This window comes from Phytophthora sojae (genome assembly GCF_000149755.1).
Source record: "Phytophthora sojae unplaced genomic scaffold PHYSOscaffold_6, whole genome shotgun sequence".
Lineage (NCBI taxonomy): Eukaryota > Oomycota > Peronosporomycetes > Peronosporales > Peronosporaceae > Phytophthora > Phytophthora sojae.
The window spans coordinates 3,962,378-3,978,030 of NW_009258120.1; the positions used below are offsets into that span (position 1 = coordinate 3,962,378).

At 52.5% G+C, this 15,653-nt stretch overlaps 5 protein-coding genes across 5 annotated transcripts; 1 reads left to right on the forward strand and 4 right to left on the reverse strand.

The window, feature by feature from the left end:
* Positions 1 to 15: 15 nt before the first annotated feature.
* On the reverse strand, positions 16 to 3,102 carry PHYSODRAFT_513121 (hypothetical protein; the record flags this gene model as incomplete). The annotated part of the gene is made up of 4 exons (XM_009533290.1): positions 16 to 90; positions 658 to 2,016; positions 2,305 to 2,564; positions 2,610 to 3,102. Coding segments are annotated over 4 exons (2,187 nt in total), but the record flags the coding sequence as incomplete, so codon positions are not given.
* A 106-nt stretch (positions 3,103 to 3,208) lies between these two features.
* Positions 3,209 to 4,336, reverse strand: PHYSODRAFT_286755 (hypothetical protein). The gene is made up of 3 exons (XM_009533291.1): positions 4,105 to 4,336; positions 3,565 to 4,046; positions 3,209 to 3,502 (listed from the first exon to the last, which is right to left on the reverse strand). Exons 1-3 carry the CDS (start codon positions 4,133 to 4,135, stop codon positions 3,287 to 3,289), a joined length of 729 nt encoding a protein of 242 aa, XP_009531586.1. The 5' UTR covers positions 4,136 to 4,336; the 3' UTR covers positions 3,209 to 3,286.
* Positions 4,337 to 4,435: 99 nt separating this feature from the next.
* PHYSODRAFT_363598 (hypothetical protein) lies at positions 4,436 to 4,651 on the reverse strand (the record flags this gene model as incomplete). Its single annotated transcript, XM_009533292.1, has 1 exon — positions 4,436 to 4,651. A coding segment is annotated over one exon (216 nt), but the record flags the coding sequence as incomplete, so codon positions are not given.
* A 5,517-nt stretch (positions 4,652 to 10,168) lies between these two features.
* On the reverse strand, positions 10,169 to 10,670 carry PHYSODRAFT_253080 (hypothetical protein; the record flags this gene model as incomplete). Its single annotated transcript, XM_009533293.1, has 1 exon — positions 10,169 to 10,670. A coding segment is annotated over one exon (502 nt), but the record flags the coding sequence as incomplete, so codon positions are not given.
* A 2,171-nt stretch (positions 10,671 to 12,841) lies between these two features.
* Positions 12,842 to 14,400, forward strand: PHYSODRAFT_253093 (hypothetical protein; the record flags this gene model as incomplete). The annotated part of the gene is made up of 2 exons (XM_009533294.1): positions 12,842 to 12,995; positions 13,097 to 14,400. The coding sequence occupies 2 exons, from the start codon at positions 12,842 to 12,844 to the stop codon at positions 14,398 to 14,400; spliced, it is 1,458 nt and encodes a 485-aa protein (XP_009531589.1).
* Positions 14,401 to 15,653: the final 1,253 nt, after the last annotated feature.

Consider the following 15,653-nt stretch of genomic DNA (forward strand, 5'->3'; position numbering starts at 1 on the left):
TCCATTGCTGTTGGCACCAGTCGTCCGTCCGTACCATTGAGCTACTTCGTGCAGGTGGCAGTCGATAACCCAAGAGCTCAGATACCCGTCCTTACGATGTGTCACGCGTGCATTAGGCAATTCCTTGCGCTGCACCGCTCCGAGCAGTGACTTAACTGTAGATTGCGGTCCCAGTTTCTTCGCTTGAGTGTCCAGCAGCTGCAGTGTACATTGACTCATGCTCAGAGGTTGGAGTGTCACGCGTAAACCCAGCTCGTCGTCCTTCTGACGCTGCGTCTCGAGGGCCAGCAACGTGAGGAACGTCTCGATCGAAGCCGCCTTCAGGTCAAGGTGGCGCTCCAGCCAATCTCGCTCGAGAGACTCCAGCGTCAGGTCACTGCCAGCTCTCTGACCTCTTCCCGAGCACTTCACAGCCACTACATGCTTCTTGCTCGCTGGGGATAAGCTCTCCCGACTCTGGAAGACAAGAGCCATGAGCCTCCGAAGCTGGTCGCGATGTAATGCGGTTGAAAACAGTAACGAGCGGAAGTGCACCGCGTCTTCATTCAGCAGATACAGCAACGCTCGCGCAGACTTGCCGTCACGACCAGCTCGTCCAATCTGCTGCACGTATCCCTCGACAGACGACGGCATGTGGAAGTGCACAACAGCCCGCACATTCTTCTTGTCAATGCCCATACCAAATGCGATAGTAGCCACCACAACGCGCACTCTGCCTCGCGCAAAACCTGTGCGGACCTTTTCCTTCGCCTCAGGCGCCATGCCAGCATGAAACGCCACCACCTTTCCAGCAGTGCGCCAAGCGTTGGGCAATTGTTCACGCAGCAGAGCTGCAAGTTCCTCCGTCTGCCGTTGCTGGTGAACGTACACGATAACACCACCGCCAGCCTTGGAGGACTGTGATGATCCTTTGCTCAACTCGGGGAGGATGTGGATGAGATGCCGCAGTCGCTCATCATTCGACCGGACGGAACGAACTTCCAGCGCCAGATTCTTCCTTTGCCATGGCATCTGCAGCACCATGTCGCTCTCGCTTTCGCCACCTTGATTCTGAAGCTGCCGACGTGAGCGCAATTGATGCAATACATCGTGGACAACACGTCGCGAGGCTGTGGCAGTCACACACAAAACGCACTGGGCGTGGCGGAAGACCTCTGCCAGCCGCAAGTAGCTTGGACGGAAGTGGTGGGACCACTCTGAGACGCAATGCGCTTCGTCGACACACACTAGCGCCATGCGCGCACGGACCCGCGGCAACGCGAGCAGCGCTTGCATTCCAGCACCCAGCGCCTTCTCCGGCGACAGGAAGATCAGAGAGAGTTTGTCCGCCAGCAGATCACGCACAAAAGCCGCATGCTTCGCCTTGGACGAGCCTGAATCCGAGCCGGAGCCGGAAAGACACACGGAGCGAGCCTTCAATGGGGCGGGGAGACTCTCGTACTGGTCGTTCATCAGCGAAATAAGCGGCGAGATCACGAGCGTAATTCCAGGCAAGAAGAGCGCTGGGAATTGATAGCACAGCGACTTGCCTGCACCCGTGGGCAACACAAGGAGAGTGTCCTTACGACGCAGCACCCTTGAGATCGCCCACTGCTGGCCAGGACGAAAGTCAGCGTGCCCAAACACCAGGCGCAGATTGGTGAGCATTGCCTCTCGCTGCTCCTCTGCAGTAGCTTCGATATCCGGAGGAACGCACTCAATGGCCTCCGCTTCTGCTGCGGATTCAGCAACACCGCCAGAGGAAGAAGAAGCCGTGAAGAGTGTCTGCAGTGCAAGCGGGACGTGGTCGTCTTCCCAGAGGAAGAAGTCGCAGCGACCTTCATCGAATCCCAGCGGGCAGGCGAAGAACTTGCGGCCGTGGTTCTTGTTCTTCTTCTTGACCTCCAAGCTCTGACAGACCAACGCATGATGACACCTCGGCGGTGTCAATGGCTCGGCCTCCTTCTTCGGTTTCGATTTTTCTTGACTAGAGAGACCACGCGCTTTCTCGGCTTTGGCCAGCGCTTCCAGACACTCCTCGGTGAAGTCCACGCCGTCGTCAGCCAGCATCGACTTCTCCTTCTTACTCTGTTGAGTACCGTTCGCATTGACCACCGGAGCGAGGCCTGAAGATTTCTCACCTGTAGCTTCGTCCAGCAGGTTCTCATTACGTGCGCGCAGATACGCCGGTCGCTTCTTGGCGCGCCCAGAGCTGCCCTTGAATCTCTTACGCATGTTCAGCTTGACGAAGTTGTCGCTCACCGCACTTTGGGCGTCCTCGGCCTTCCAGCGCTCAAACTCCGCAGCCTTCCGAGCATCACCCACAGCACCGGAACCCGCGTCGTTGCTGTCAGATGGAGCGTCGAAGTCATCGAGAGTGAACCCACTGTTCCCAGCCGTCGCGAAGCCCCACGCCTCCTCTTCTTTCTCGTCATCACTCGGAGCAGCCTTACGTTTGCCCGACACCTTCGTCACCTCCTTGTCTTTATCTGTCTCTGCATCAACCACCGACAGCCCTAAAGACGACGCATTGGCGCCTGTATCTCCACTGGATAAAACACTGTTGAGCTCCTCCTCGTCGCCTCCTTTCTTGTCCTTCTGCTGCTCCCCGAAGACCTCCTGGAAGACACGATCAAAGCCCGTCTCTTGACGTTCTCTCTCCTGCTGCTTGGCCCGTTCCACTGCTTCATCTTCAGGCTTCTTAGCTGCCCCACTGCGCCACAATTGCTGGCGCTCCTGTACAGACATGGAGAGGCCTAGTGGACCTCCTTTTCGCTCATTTTTCGGCTTCGGCTGCGTCTTTTTCGCCGCTTTTTCGGGCTCTGAGGGCTTAGTGACCTTCTTGCTTGCATCAGGCTTGACTTTCTTCTTTTTCTTCTTGTCTAGAGCCCGTAGCAGCCACGCAGCGTCGTCTGTGCCTGAACTAGAGGTCTTTTGAGCTTTGACAGTGGGGTTTGGGGCCTTCCCGGCGCTCCTACGAGGCGCAAATAGAGGTGCAGATGTGCCTGAAGACGCAGAAGATGGTGGTGCTCGAGAGGACAATGGACGATCTGCTGGAGCTGAGGTTGCAGCGCTTGAAGCCCCACCAGGAGCTGCCTGCGCCGGCTGCCGGCGCGGCCACATTTTCGTTCGAAATGGTCCAAAAATGGTGGCGCCAACACCTGCGATTGGTCGAAAACATTAACGTAACGCGTAGCGGCGGCGCTCGGCTAGTTGGTCCGCCATCGTTGTATATTAGTAACTTTATATTTATTAGGATGAAAAGCAAATTAAAATTGAAGTCAATAGGATCTTACGCGTGGTGCAGTCAGTCCACAGCAGGTGCCATATCCTCGTGCTCTCTCCACTTCTTCTCTATCTCTTTGCGCTTCCACTCCATGCAGTCGCAAAACACCTTCTTGTTCTGTACGTAGATGGATGTTCGCATCTCCAAGCCATCATCCGACACAGCAAAGCCTTCTTTCAAACGCAGCGAGAGAAGTCTTGCGAATCCAGCATTCCACGCGCGCACAACCAAATCGACCTATGGCATCGTAAATAATGTTAGAACAAGTAGTATTCAGCACGTACTCAAACTACTCGTACCTTGTATCTGTTGCCGATTACAAATCCTTCAGATGTGGACTCGACGGAAATTTTCATCGTCGGCACCGCATAGGACCGAGCATCAAACCACTCGTGCATTTCTGCAGAAAGAGCAAGACGATTGCTTGGGTCGTTGTCATACTTCTTGTAGCTTGGATATTTCAGGCAATGCTCTCTGGACATCACATGGCAGCTCTGTGCCTTCCCCACCGACCCGAACCACTCTTCACTCTCGATACGCTGGTACTTAAATTCGTCAGTCGCTACGTCAACGATCGAGGTGTTGGACGAGAAAGTCGTCATTGAGACTTGAGGGGACTCGGTATCATCTGGAACATAATGCATGGCAAAGATGCGTCGCAGTTCGCTTAACTCCCGAGAAACTGGGGCCACAGTCGTCGAGATCGTGTGGCCATCGAGTGGGGAAGTTTGCTTGATACCTTCGGTCTGCAGTTCGTTTTCAAATAGCAAAGCATCCCTCTCTGTACAACATCTGTGAGACATCAACCAGCACAGTTCTACAATAACCAAAATGCATACCTTCTTTGAAAAGAACATGGATCCGCAACATCACCTCATCATACCACAGCGCCTTGTCGGTTTCGCCAGCACGAAGGTTGGGATCGTAGTATCCAAGGAATGACCCCGCCAGTCGGTACAGCCTGCAGCGAATCCCTTTCGTGTTCAGCGCGTTGCCAACGGATCCAGTGACAAGCCACAATTCAGTTTGTGCGTGTTCTTGCTCCGGAAGCATCACCAGCACGTGAATCGTTCCGTCGGAGACTGTGGGAAACCTCTCGCAGATCTTGTCCGTTGGATCGTCCAATTCCTCCTTCATGTAGTGACTCTCAACTTCATCGGGCATCTCCCCCTTCCGCATCCGGAGCAGATCCTTCGACCTCAGCCACGCGCCGCCCTCCGTCTTCGCCACGTAGAGCTTCAGCTTGTCTGCGTCGATGTCCTTGAAGTCGTTCGTCTTCTCCGCCTTGATCGCCTTCTTCAAGTCTCCAACCGACTGGCCCCCATCGATGTCCACAGGGAACGCGCTTCCCGCCGCACCAACGATCGCACAGAACAGCTTCACCATCTTTTCTCGAGGCGGCCGATTCTGGAATGAGGAAAGGGAGGGAGGGAATTCGCTACCTAGACCCACACGGGCTTTCAGCCAATCACAATAATGGTGTCGTAGAAATGGCGGTGAGGGTGAACTATCCATTGCGGTAAGAAAACCTGGGCATGATTTTCTTTCGAATGAACTGGGGTGCGGGTCTCTAAGCGGAGGCAAACGCCCCGAACAATTTTGCGTTTTTTACGGCTAGGACACACTGCGCCTCAGCAGATATCTGCTGTCTGCACTTGTTATTGTTATTACCATTATCACCACTATTTTGGTGAGTACTATGCCTGTAACGCTTCATATGACTGCACTAGATATTTTAATTCTCATACTAGAGATGCTATAAGAGCATATCCGGCGGTTGGTCTCAAACACGGTTATAATTGATGTTGACAACATCATCATGTTGCTATTGGTATTGATTGCAACTGCCACTGTCGCCGCCACTGCCAGCTACTGCGGCTGCTACTGTCACTGCTACTGGACACTGCCACTGTCACTACCGCTGCTACTGCTACTGCTACCCCATTACTACTTCTATTGCTATACTACTGAAATTCCACTATTGTTAAAGAAATTGCTTTTGATATTGCTAACTGTGGTGGGCGTTACTACTGGTCACTGTTACTAAGTACTGTTTATCCCTACTGCAACTACAGCAACTAAAACTACTATTTCACTATTGTTAATGATATCATAGTAATGCTGTCATTGAAGTTGCTAGTTCATATCTCCTGCTATCGCTACTGCGACTGTTTATTATCTGCTGCCACTGCTGGCACTGCCGTTACCGCTGTTATTTGCGCTACAACTACGATATCAGCTATGATAATGACATTTCAATGATATTTCCCCTGCTTTCTTCTTCACGCCGGAGAAAGACTGCCAAAATCCACTTCATGTTTCTATTATATATTGCTGCATAATATCACTGGCCATCTCATGGCTGGCGCAAGCTAAATTTACAAGTAGATGCCGTCTGAACATCGCCGTCCCCACAAGCATTACCGATGATCTTAACTTCTTATCGGTCGTCTAGGCTTTGTATATCACTCTCTTTTTTTCTAAATATTATATGTGACTTGCATTGCTGCGTAAGTAATATCAATACGAAGTATTAATATTTCTTATTCAGTAAAATGCTATTGGAATTGTTCGCCTGCGTCAAGATCACTGCCCGCTACCACTGCAACTGTCCTACTGTCAATGCCACCGCTACTGCAACCGCTATTAAATAATAGCTTTGCTACTGATGTTGTTATCGCTATTTCTGTTATTAGCTTTTTTCTGCTCGCCCGACGACCAGGAAGAAAAACTGTCAAGGTCTACTCCATGGTGCGTGAGTTGTTGCAACTCAGTATGATGTCATCCAACGAGACTTTTTCGCGAACCGCACCTGTTAAGATATCTCTATTTACGAACGAGCAGTTTACACGTCACCGCAGTTATGAAGCTAATTCCGCTTTGTTATGCGTTCATATTGCTCTAGTTAGGTTCTTGCTGCAGCAAACATCACGCCCATCTAATCGGGCACATTTAGGATTAAAGTGCACCGCAATGGCCACGAAGGTGGCTTGTCCGTCTATCAATGAATGTTTCTTCTGTACCTACTGCAGCTCAATATGATGCGACGTCCAGAACACTACATACACTACTGTCGCGCCGTGCGCACTCCGTTTAGCCAACGTCGCACAGCGCCGAAGTTCGCACAGTATGTTGCGTGTGAATTAAACCGCGCATTTTTTGCTTAAGTTTTATTCCAACCCCGTTAAAATCATCGATCGCGCTTCGCTGCTTTATACCGGTAATACCATGATATTTTGGATACTCTAGTTCATATTAAAAAGTACCGAATGTATTAAACTGATGGTCTGACTAAAAATGATGCTGGCTCTAAGCTATCCCCCTCCACGACAAAAAGATATGGACACCACCAAAAGTGGCTGTAACTTTGTCATTTTTTATCGTTTTAAGGTGCGGTTTGGACTAGAGTTGCAGAACACGCTGATAAAGATCTGCACGCTGCTAACACGCGCGCTTTTGCGCTTCATCAGGTAGCTCACATACAAATCACTGGTTCTGCCCAGGTGACAAAACTTATGGACAGCTGATCCAGGTAGAGTGGAGAAATCATGGGTTGCTTTGTCTCCCCATACAAAGTCCAAGTTCGTATCATTTGTAAGGGGTTTTGGTTAATATAGGATTTTGTATGGGGATTAGCTGTCCATAAGTTTTGTCACCTGGGCAGAACCAGTGATTTGTATGTGAGCTACCTGATGAAGCGCAAAAGCGCGCGTGTTAGCAGCGTGCAGATCTTTACCAGCGTGTTCTGCAACTCTAGTCCAAACCGCACTTTAAAACGATAAAAAATGACGAAGTTACAGCCACTTTTGGAGGTGTCCATATCTTTTTGTCGTGGAGTGTACGTGATCCCATTGTTGCTGTGTGCGGTGCTCGGAGTTGTGGATGAGACCTCTTTCGCACCTGGTGCTACTGTACTTAGCAGTGGTGTCGACGTTTTCAGCAGCTGGGGGTCAGGAAGGTGCAGAGCAGTGCTCGTCGGTAAATTACGGTTAGAAAAAAGGACGGAGCTAGGTACCGGAGTACAGACTAGAGCGTGAGAACGAGACGCCTGATATATCCGGATTTAAAAGGGAATCATATGTGTCAGACACCACGTTATGTATTTTACATTGATCTAATACCTGATCTCATCGGTAAAAACGGGTATTAGTTGTTACCCGTCTCGTTCTCACGCTCTAGTCTGTATTACTACTTCTACTCTACAACAGCGGGACTACGCAGTCAGAGCTCCACAGCCTGGAGTGCTTTCACCGTCGGCAGCTACGCAACGTACTCAACATCTGCTACCCTCACCACGTCTCCAATCAAGACCTCTACGAGATCTGCAACGAGCGGCCGCTCCGACACCGGATCACGGCGTCCAAGTGGGGCCTCTTTGGCCACTCCTGCGGCGCCCTGAGATCCCGGCGTACGTTCAAATGGCGGCCTACTTCGCTCCAAGCGATGCAGCTAAGTGGCGCGGCCGACCGCGCACAACGTTGCCTCTAGTACTGGACGCAGACCTCGTTTCAAGTGGCTCCGGACACCGACTGCGCTGCGCGCGCGATCTTGACGAACTTCGACAACTAGCACTGGACAAGACAAGATGGAAGACACTCATGACATCAATCCTCGATTCGCTGCCTGCAGCGGGAGACCCGACATCTGCGGACACCACTCTATGCCGCCGACTAGCCAAATTGAGTCTAGCGCAGGCATAACTTCGGCTACGCGAAAATGTATCTCATTTCATGTACTTTGGAATTCAAGTGCATTATCGAAGCCATAGGGTCTCTGAGAGGTGTCTGTCAGCCACACACTAACGATGATCGTCTCGGCGCGGCCTTGATTAAAATCTGCACGGCACGCGTGCTGTTTGCACTTGGAAGGGCAGAGCCGACACCTGCTGGCTGCATACGGTAATGGCCGCTGCAGCCACCAGGGCCTGGTCCAAGACTCGTCCCCATTGCGGGCCGAGGAGCCCTTCTCACCAGCCGCCTCTCGCTGCTGTTTTCATCGCTAGCAGGCGGTTGTACGGATACTGGACATGTAAGCGAAGCTGTCGCTGCGGAAAGGCACGTGCATGGCCCGCAACGTCCGCTTGCGGTGGGTTCACTGATGTCGGGACGCTTCGCCGGATGCGGATCGGGCTTTGCTGTTGGGTCCCCGGGCTACGCTGGGTCGAGCTTGTAGGAATTGTCCCGAGCAGCTTTTACGTGGGTAGATTTGTACATGTATTTCTATCATGAGATCGCCCCACAATAAAAATCGCGTGATCGAAGCTTGCTTACACTAAGGATTGGCCAAGGATTTATCATACAGAACTCTGCCTGAATACCGAACGCCTGATATATAAGGGCTCTAGGTATATAAAGTGATCTCAACGTTACCACAGAAAAGGCTGTACTGAATTAGTTTATCTTAGACGGGATTTGACGCTTGCTTAGTTAATCAAACCCGAGTAAAGCAGTGCTGAGCTGTTTCAGCGCTGACCTTCGACTAAGTGTGTTCGCACCACATCAGTGCGGTTAGTAGCTCTACTTTATACTACTCGTAGAGGGCTTAGCGGGTAGTGCGCAAATGTGAAAGTGGAATCGTAAATACAGAGAAGATCGCACAGACAATCAAAAGGGCGCCAATTTTCAAACTGCACAGCTTAGTACTTTTAGCCAAACAAAGGTATCCTGGATTTTTACATCAGTACCTTTGCTCATCTCCGTTCGTGACCTTGAAGTATTATTTATATGAGGTTATGTATTGTATACCCGTTCGGTTGAGGCAGATTTCTGTAATCTCATTAGAGCATCTCCACCGGTCGTGAGTAAAATTAAATTTTACCCCTTTTCTGTCAATATTTAAGTATAGTTTTAGTTTTTGGATGCTCCACCGGTTTGAGTAAATGTTAAGCAAATTGCACAATTTTTTACGCAGATCAAAGTTTTGACCAAACTTGCCTACGGTTGAGGGCTTGAGTATTTTGTTGGTCAAACACCAGCCAGCTCAAGTCAGCTCTAGATCAAAAGCCCTAGCGCTCTCTTCATGTCGCCCTCCTCCCCCGCCATATTGCTCTCATCCTCTCCCCTGTCTTCAGGAACGCAAACGTCTTCAGCAACGGCGTCGCAAGGCGCAATGCCGTCTCTGGACCTCGCCCAGCGATCTCTCGCTCCCCCACCCACTCCATTCGCGTTAACGCCGTCCCCGCACCCAGTAGCAACGGGAAGCGGCACAGAGTGTGGCGACATTGGCCTCAGCTCTCCAAACCCTGATGGGTGTGTGCTTCACGATGTGGCAGGGCGAGAAGACAGCGAGTTAACGCACGCGCTCGCGATTGCCACCGCTACCAAGAAGAAGGGCAAAAACTTCGGCCTTGATGAGGATCTGAACCTAGCCGCCGCTTGGCTGGATGTTTCCCAAGATCCTATTGCTGGTGACGAGTAAACGAGAGAGGTGTTTTGGAAGAGCGTGCATGCAGAATTTTTGTAGCGCATGAAGCGCGCCAGGAGCAGCGCGTTGCTAGCAGCTTGCAGACTCGATGGCGAACCCTGCAAGCTACCTGCAACAAGTTTGCCGGCTTCTACGCCGCGGTTTTTGTCCGCAACGAGAGCGGCAAGAGCATGGATGACAAGATTCTAGATGCTCATGTGCTCTATCGAGCGCAGAACAAGAGTGCCTTCAAACGTCAGGCTGTGTGGGCGATTCTCCAGAACTCCCCCAAGTGGTTTGAATCTTTGGCGGACAAGAAGACCCCCCCCCCGTAAGCGCCGCAGCACGGCTTCTGGATGCGATGCGTCTGAGGACGCTACCCCCACTGAACAATCAGATACGGAGCGTCCCGTTGGCAGAAAATGGAGTAGTTGCATGTAGGCGCGGTCATGTTTGCGAGCCCGGCATACCAAAAAACGCATGCCAGAACCCTAAATCGTTTGAGACCACCGCCTCGAGCACAATGGTCGGCGTACTCTCCTTGCCTGTGTACCGCCCTGCCCACGCCGTCGGACAGTTTTTCCACGGCCAGTGCATGCAGTTTAAGCTGCCAAGCATGCCCACGAAGCCACGCACCCCATGCATGGCTAGCAGCCGATTGACGTCGTCTGCATTTGGCGCACGTAGATACTCCTCGCCGAACACCTCTAGTACCGCAGAACAGAACCGCAGCAAGCTCTTGATAGCTGTGCTTTATCCTATGCGGACGTACTCGTCCACCGCATCCGCCGGCATACCGTAAGCAAGCTGCCGGATTGCCGCAGTGCACTTTTGCAGCGCTGTACAGCCCCAGCTTTCCCGTCGCGTCAGCTCGCTGCTGAAAGTAGCTAGCATGTTCCTCAATAGCGGCGACGATCCTTAGGTACAGTGGCCATCGCATTCGAAAGCGTCTGCGAAACGTACGGGCACTGTAGACAGAGTCATCAGCGAAGTAGTCTTGCATCAGAGCTCGCAATCAGCGAAACTCGGGTACCCGCACCCACCCGGGGTGCCCGGCCAGACGATTTCGGGTACCCGCACCCACCCGGCGGTAAAGCCTAGGATCCCCACCCGAGATAAATTATACTCCGGGCGGTGCTACATTCTATCAACGGTCAAAGCGAAGTAAATGAAAGAAGTGGTATATCTATTATGAAAATAAAGCTCGCGCACCCGTGAATTCTGGATGCGTGTCCATTAACCCCCCCCCAGCGCGAAGCGGTTTGGTTCCCACCATCTCACCTATTCCTACAAACGTTAAGGTGTATCATTATGATGGGCATGCATACTATAATGTAGTAATATACTATCGTGTCTCTAGCAAAGTCGGTGCACACCCCCACCCCCAACTGAGTTATCGTGGCTTCAACGCGTAAAAGTGTCTTGACCAAGACAAGTTTAGATCTATATTGTGTCTGTTGTGCACATAGTCGGCACAAACAAAAGGCGGGACTTGTCCACGCATCGACGGGAACAGAACATATGTAAGGTGTGCCCGCGGTAGTATACTAAAAACAGGTCACGATTCGAGCCAGAAAGCGACTAGCTGGCGTCATCGTCACGGCGTGTACTAGTATGTACAATTGATCTGGTGTGACCTTCCACAGATTGCCCATCCATGTCTGGGGGCGGACGACAAAGCCATACTTCAACCATGTACCATACACAATAAACATACATTTAGCGTGTACCAGACACGATAGGATAACTTATACCAACGAGCGTGTCTGATGGAACGTATATGAAGCTCAAAACGCAGTGTCCTATCATGGCCACTTATGCTCTAGACAACGCTTCATCAACGTATTCACACATATGAAAGCAGAACAAAGTATGCAATACAAAACTAGAGTATCCATGAAGGTAGTATTGTATTATAGTTGGCTTTGTTGCTGGCGCCCAGGACGGTACTTGCATCGCTACTCCCATTGTATCGACAATCCTGCGGCTGCGGTACTACCGGACGTGCTCAGGTGCGTTATCCGCCTGTCGGTTTATCAATGGAAGGAACAGACACGATATGCTTAGAATAATAGCGCGTCCATACAGCATAAACGGCACGCACCTTTGGTCTTTTTTGCCGTACGTGGGGGTTCGTCGTTTACTGGGTTAGCATGATGGCCCTCGCAGTAGCTTCAGCAGTCATCGACACCATCGCGTTTGCAAGAGAAGCAACTGTACACCGCTACAAGCACAACAGCATTAGAACCGTAGCATATGATACAGCACAAACAATGTTGCTCACACCTTTGCCTCATACTGCAGCTGTGGTTGGTACCCAGGTGGTAGGTACACTTGTATGTCCAGCTTCTTGAGCTCGTCTGGCGAATGCGCTTGGAATTCAGGGACCTGCGGGGAAGCGGTGAGATTCTCGAATGAGCGAGAAATGTGTGGTGGGCTGAAGCACCTGCAGCCTCAAACACTGATCTGTGCTTCCCATCACTACCTATATCAAACGCACGACTCGTGCACGGCATCGCGGGAAAGATGAGGTATAAACCTAGCCCTTATTGACTCCAAGTTTGTATGTGGGCATACAAAAACAAAGTATAATTCACTTAACGTGTCTGGTACACGTTAAGGTTTTTGCCTAATCGTGTCTCATACTGGCGCTCGCGTTGGGGGGGTTTAATCGGACCTCACCTTTAGCTTCTTCGTGTACCTTATCAACCGTAGAGACTTCATGTCGTATTTTTGGGAGGTTATCGGTCTCCATGCTTGGATGTTGGGTCTGGCGTCGTCAAATGCACATAAGCGTCGGGATGCGAAACCTTCCACTTATTTTTATCCTTACTCTCGGGTACCCGAGCTTCACCCGGAGATTGTTTCGGGTACCCGCACCCTACCCGAACTCGGGTGTACCCGGTTCGGGTGGGTAATTTACCCGGTTCGGGTACCCGATTGCGTGCTCTGGGCACCGGCAGACTTTTGCCATCAACGCGGATCACGTGCGCATGGATGCTAATATACCGGCTTTTCCGCTGGTCAGTCTGACTAGATTCATGAGACGTCTCAAACAGCAAGCGGGTTCTTGTAGCTATTGGCCGTTCCAGCGGTTGTACACCGCACGTAGCGTTCGTTCACTCATTCCGGATTCTGCCACGCCGCCGTCAAGTCCCCATCCCGGTCCAGACGATGGTCTTCCTCTATCAAGCCGCGGCGCTCTTCACAGCGGCACTCGCCGCCACGGGTTCCTTGGCGCAAGTGACGCAGTCCGAATCGACGGACTCGTCGTCGCTGCTCCAGGCGTTCGAGGACTGCATGGACAAATGCGCCACCAATAGCAGCAGTGGCAACGGCACGCTGACTGCCAACACTAACTTCTTCATGTCGGAGTCGCCGCTGTACGAAGACTACGCGACGGGCCCCAAGGCGCGTATCGACCGCAAGCCCCTGGGGTGTACTTTGCCTCGTCGGAAGAGGACGTGGTGCGCGCCGTCAAGTGCTCGGTGCAGAGCGGCCTGGCACCCGTGCCTCGCAGCGGCGGCCACTCGTACGAAGTGCTGTCGTCCATGGACGGCTCGCTGGTCATCGACATCGCCGACATGGTGGACGTCAACCTTGTGTCCGAGAACAAGGAGGAGGGCTCCGTTCTGGCCACGATACAGGCGGGTGCTCGTTTGGCCTGGGTCTACACGGAGCTGGACCGGCTCGGAGGCTACAACTTCAACGCCGGCACGTGCCCTAGCGTCGGCATCGGCGGTCACATCAGCGGCGGAGGCTACGGCATGGTGAGCCGCCACTACGGACTCGCGGCTGACCAGACCACCGAGATGCGGGTGGTGCTCTACAACGGCACGGTTGTCACCGCGTCCACTACGCAGAACCCGGACCTGTTCTGGGCGCTGCGCGGTGGCGGTGCCGACTCGTTCGGCATTGTCACGCTCTTCACCATCAAGGCGTACAAGATGCCGGTTGTGACGGTCTTCAGCATGCAGTTCAACGTCTCCGTGCGTGCGCAGGTGTTGCGCGCGTGGATGGACTACTTCCCTACGGCCGACTCGAGGGTGACCACGCAGCTCGTCGTGGACGGCGGAGGCGCGCGCATGACCGGCCAGTACCTGGGCTCCAAGGCGGAGCTGGACGTGCTGCTCAACTCGTCGGGCCTGTTCGACCACGGCGGCTTGAAGACTATCGACCGCCGCGACAACTGCTCACAGCTCGCCACCAAGGCGTACGTCTGGAAGGGCACGTGCGACGACCTGAGCTCGCTCAACGTCTCGCACCACCTGACGTCGGCCGACAAGGACTACAGCAAGATCAAGGGCGGCTACTCCAACTCGGCGCTGGACGACGAGGGCGTGCAGACTGTGCTGGACTGGGCCGACAGCCTGCCCAACACCACGTGGGCGTACATCCAATTCGAGGCGTACGGCGGCGTCTTCGCCTCGCAGAAGAACGACATGACTCCGTGGGCGCACCGTGATGCCGTCTGGTCCGTGCAGATCGGCGTGGGCGCCAACAAGGGCGAGTCCGAGGACTCCCCGTCCTACAACTGGATCCGCGGCATCGCCGGCGCCCTCGAGAAGTACTTCGACGGCGGCAACTACCAGAACTACTGCGACCTGGACCTGGGCGCCGACTTCGGCCGACACTACTGGGGCGCCGACAACTTCGCGCGTCTGCGCCAGATCAAGGCCCAATACGACCCATGGAACGTCTTCCACAGCGCTCAGTCTATCCCACTGCCTTAGACCCATCGATAGGCAGAGATACCTATTCGTAGTCAACATGGCTACATGAGTTGTATTACCTGTTGAAGTTGCCTTTGAGTGTAGTCGGCAACATATCTGTATGCGTACTGCGGGGTGTAGAGTGTGAATAGTTCTAAAGTTTGATAATATATTTTGTGGCATTGGAAAGTGGCAGTTTCCAACGCTGTTGACACACCAGCCCGACAATCAAGTTCAATCAAGGGGCAATCAAGGCGAGGTCAAGGAGAGACGGAGATGGCTGCTTCTGATTGGATGACGACATTATCCTCGGTGGAGTGACAGTCAGTGGCTGAAGCCTCGTCGGGTCCTAATAGAACCCCGAAGGAGGCTTCACGGTACCCACGTTTAGGTACAGATACATTTAGTTACGTACTTCGGCCGCACTTATTAGTGTAGCCGCGGTCGTCATTTGATGTGTCCGGAATCGCCTTATTGCGATCGTTCACACTAGATATTTGTATAGGGACATAGGACTCATCATAGGATGACCAGAACGAGGCCCCAGGGGCTCAGAAAACTCAGTAATAAAAAGACAGTCTTCCCCCAAAGCCAACAAGGGTCAAGTCCGACTTCGGTAAGTGTAGCTAGCTTATTGTAGTGCCTGGACACGCTCGGCTGCGTGTGGATGCCTGTCGGGGAGCTTATCGTGCATTGACCGAGTGTTTCCTTGGCAGCGCCAAGAGTTGGCGCGGCCGGAGAGGCAGAAACGGTATTAGAGTATCGTTCAGTGTATATTTGTGGGATTTGAGTGTTCCTGAGTTTATTAGTGTTCCTGAGTTTATTAGTCTACCAGCCGATGTTTACCTTGGCCCCCTGTATAAGGGCTAACACGCCGGTACCCTTCCTTTCTGAGGGACTGCGGTGAGGCTGCGTGAAAGCACTGTATGGTATCCTAGCCTTAGCTCGTGGCTAGTGGTACAGGTTTTTGGGTTGACCGAAGACAACCTAAGGTGCACAGAGGTGCTTGCAACCGACCCGGTGTAAGGGATCGTTCCTGGTCTTCTGGTTTTGATCCAATAAGCGCTTACCTTTGCGGGTTAGCGTGTTGTTGGTGTCTCTAATACCTTTTGGTAGAGGAGGATTTTAGTTGAATTACCACACCACAACTGGTGCCGCGACCCGGGATTGGTGTGACCTTCTGTGTGTCTTGGTTGTAGTAGGTATTTACCCCAACGAGCGAAGAGGAGAAGAAGAAGAAGAAGAAGAAGAAGAAGAAGAAGAGAAGCGAAGAA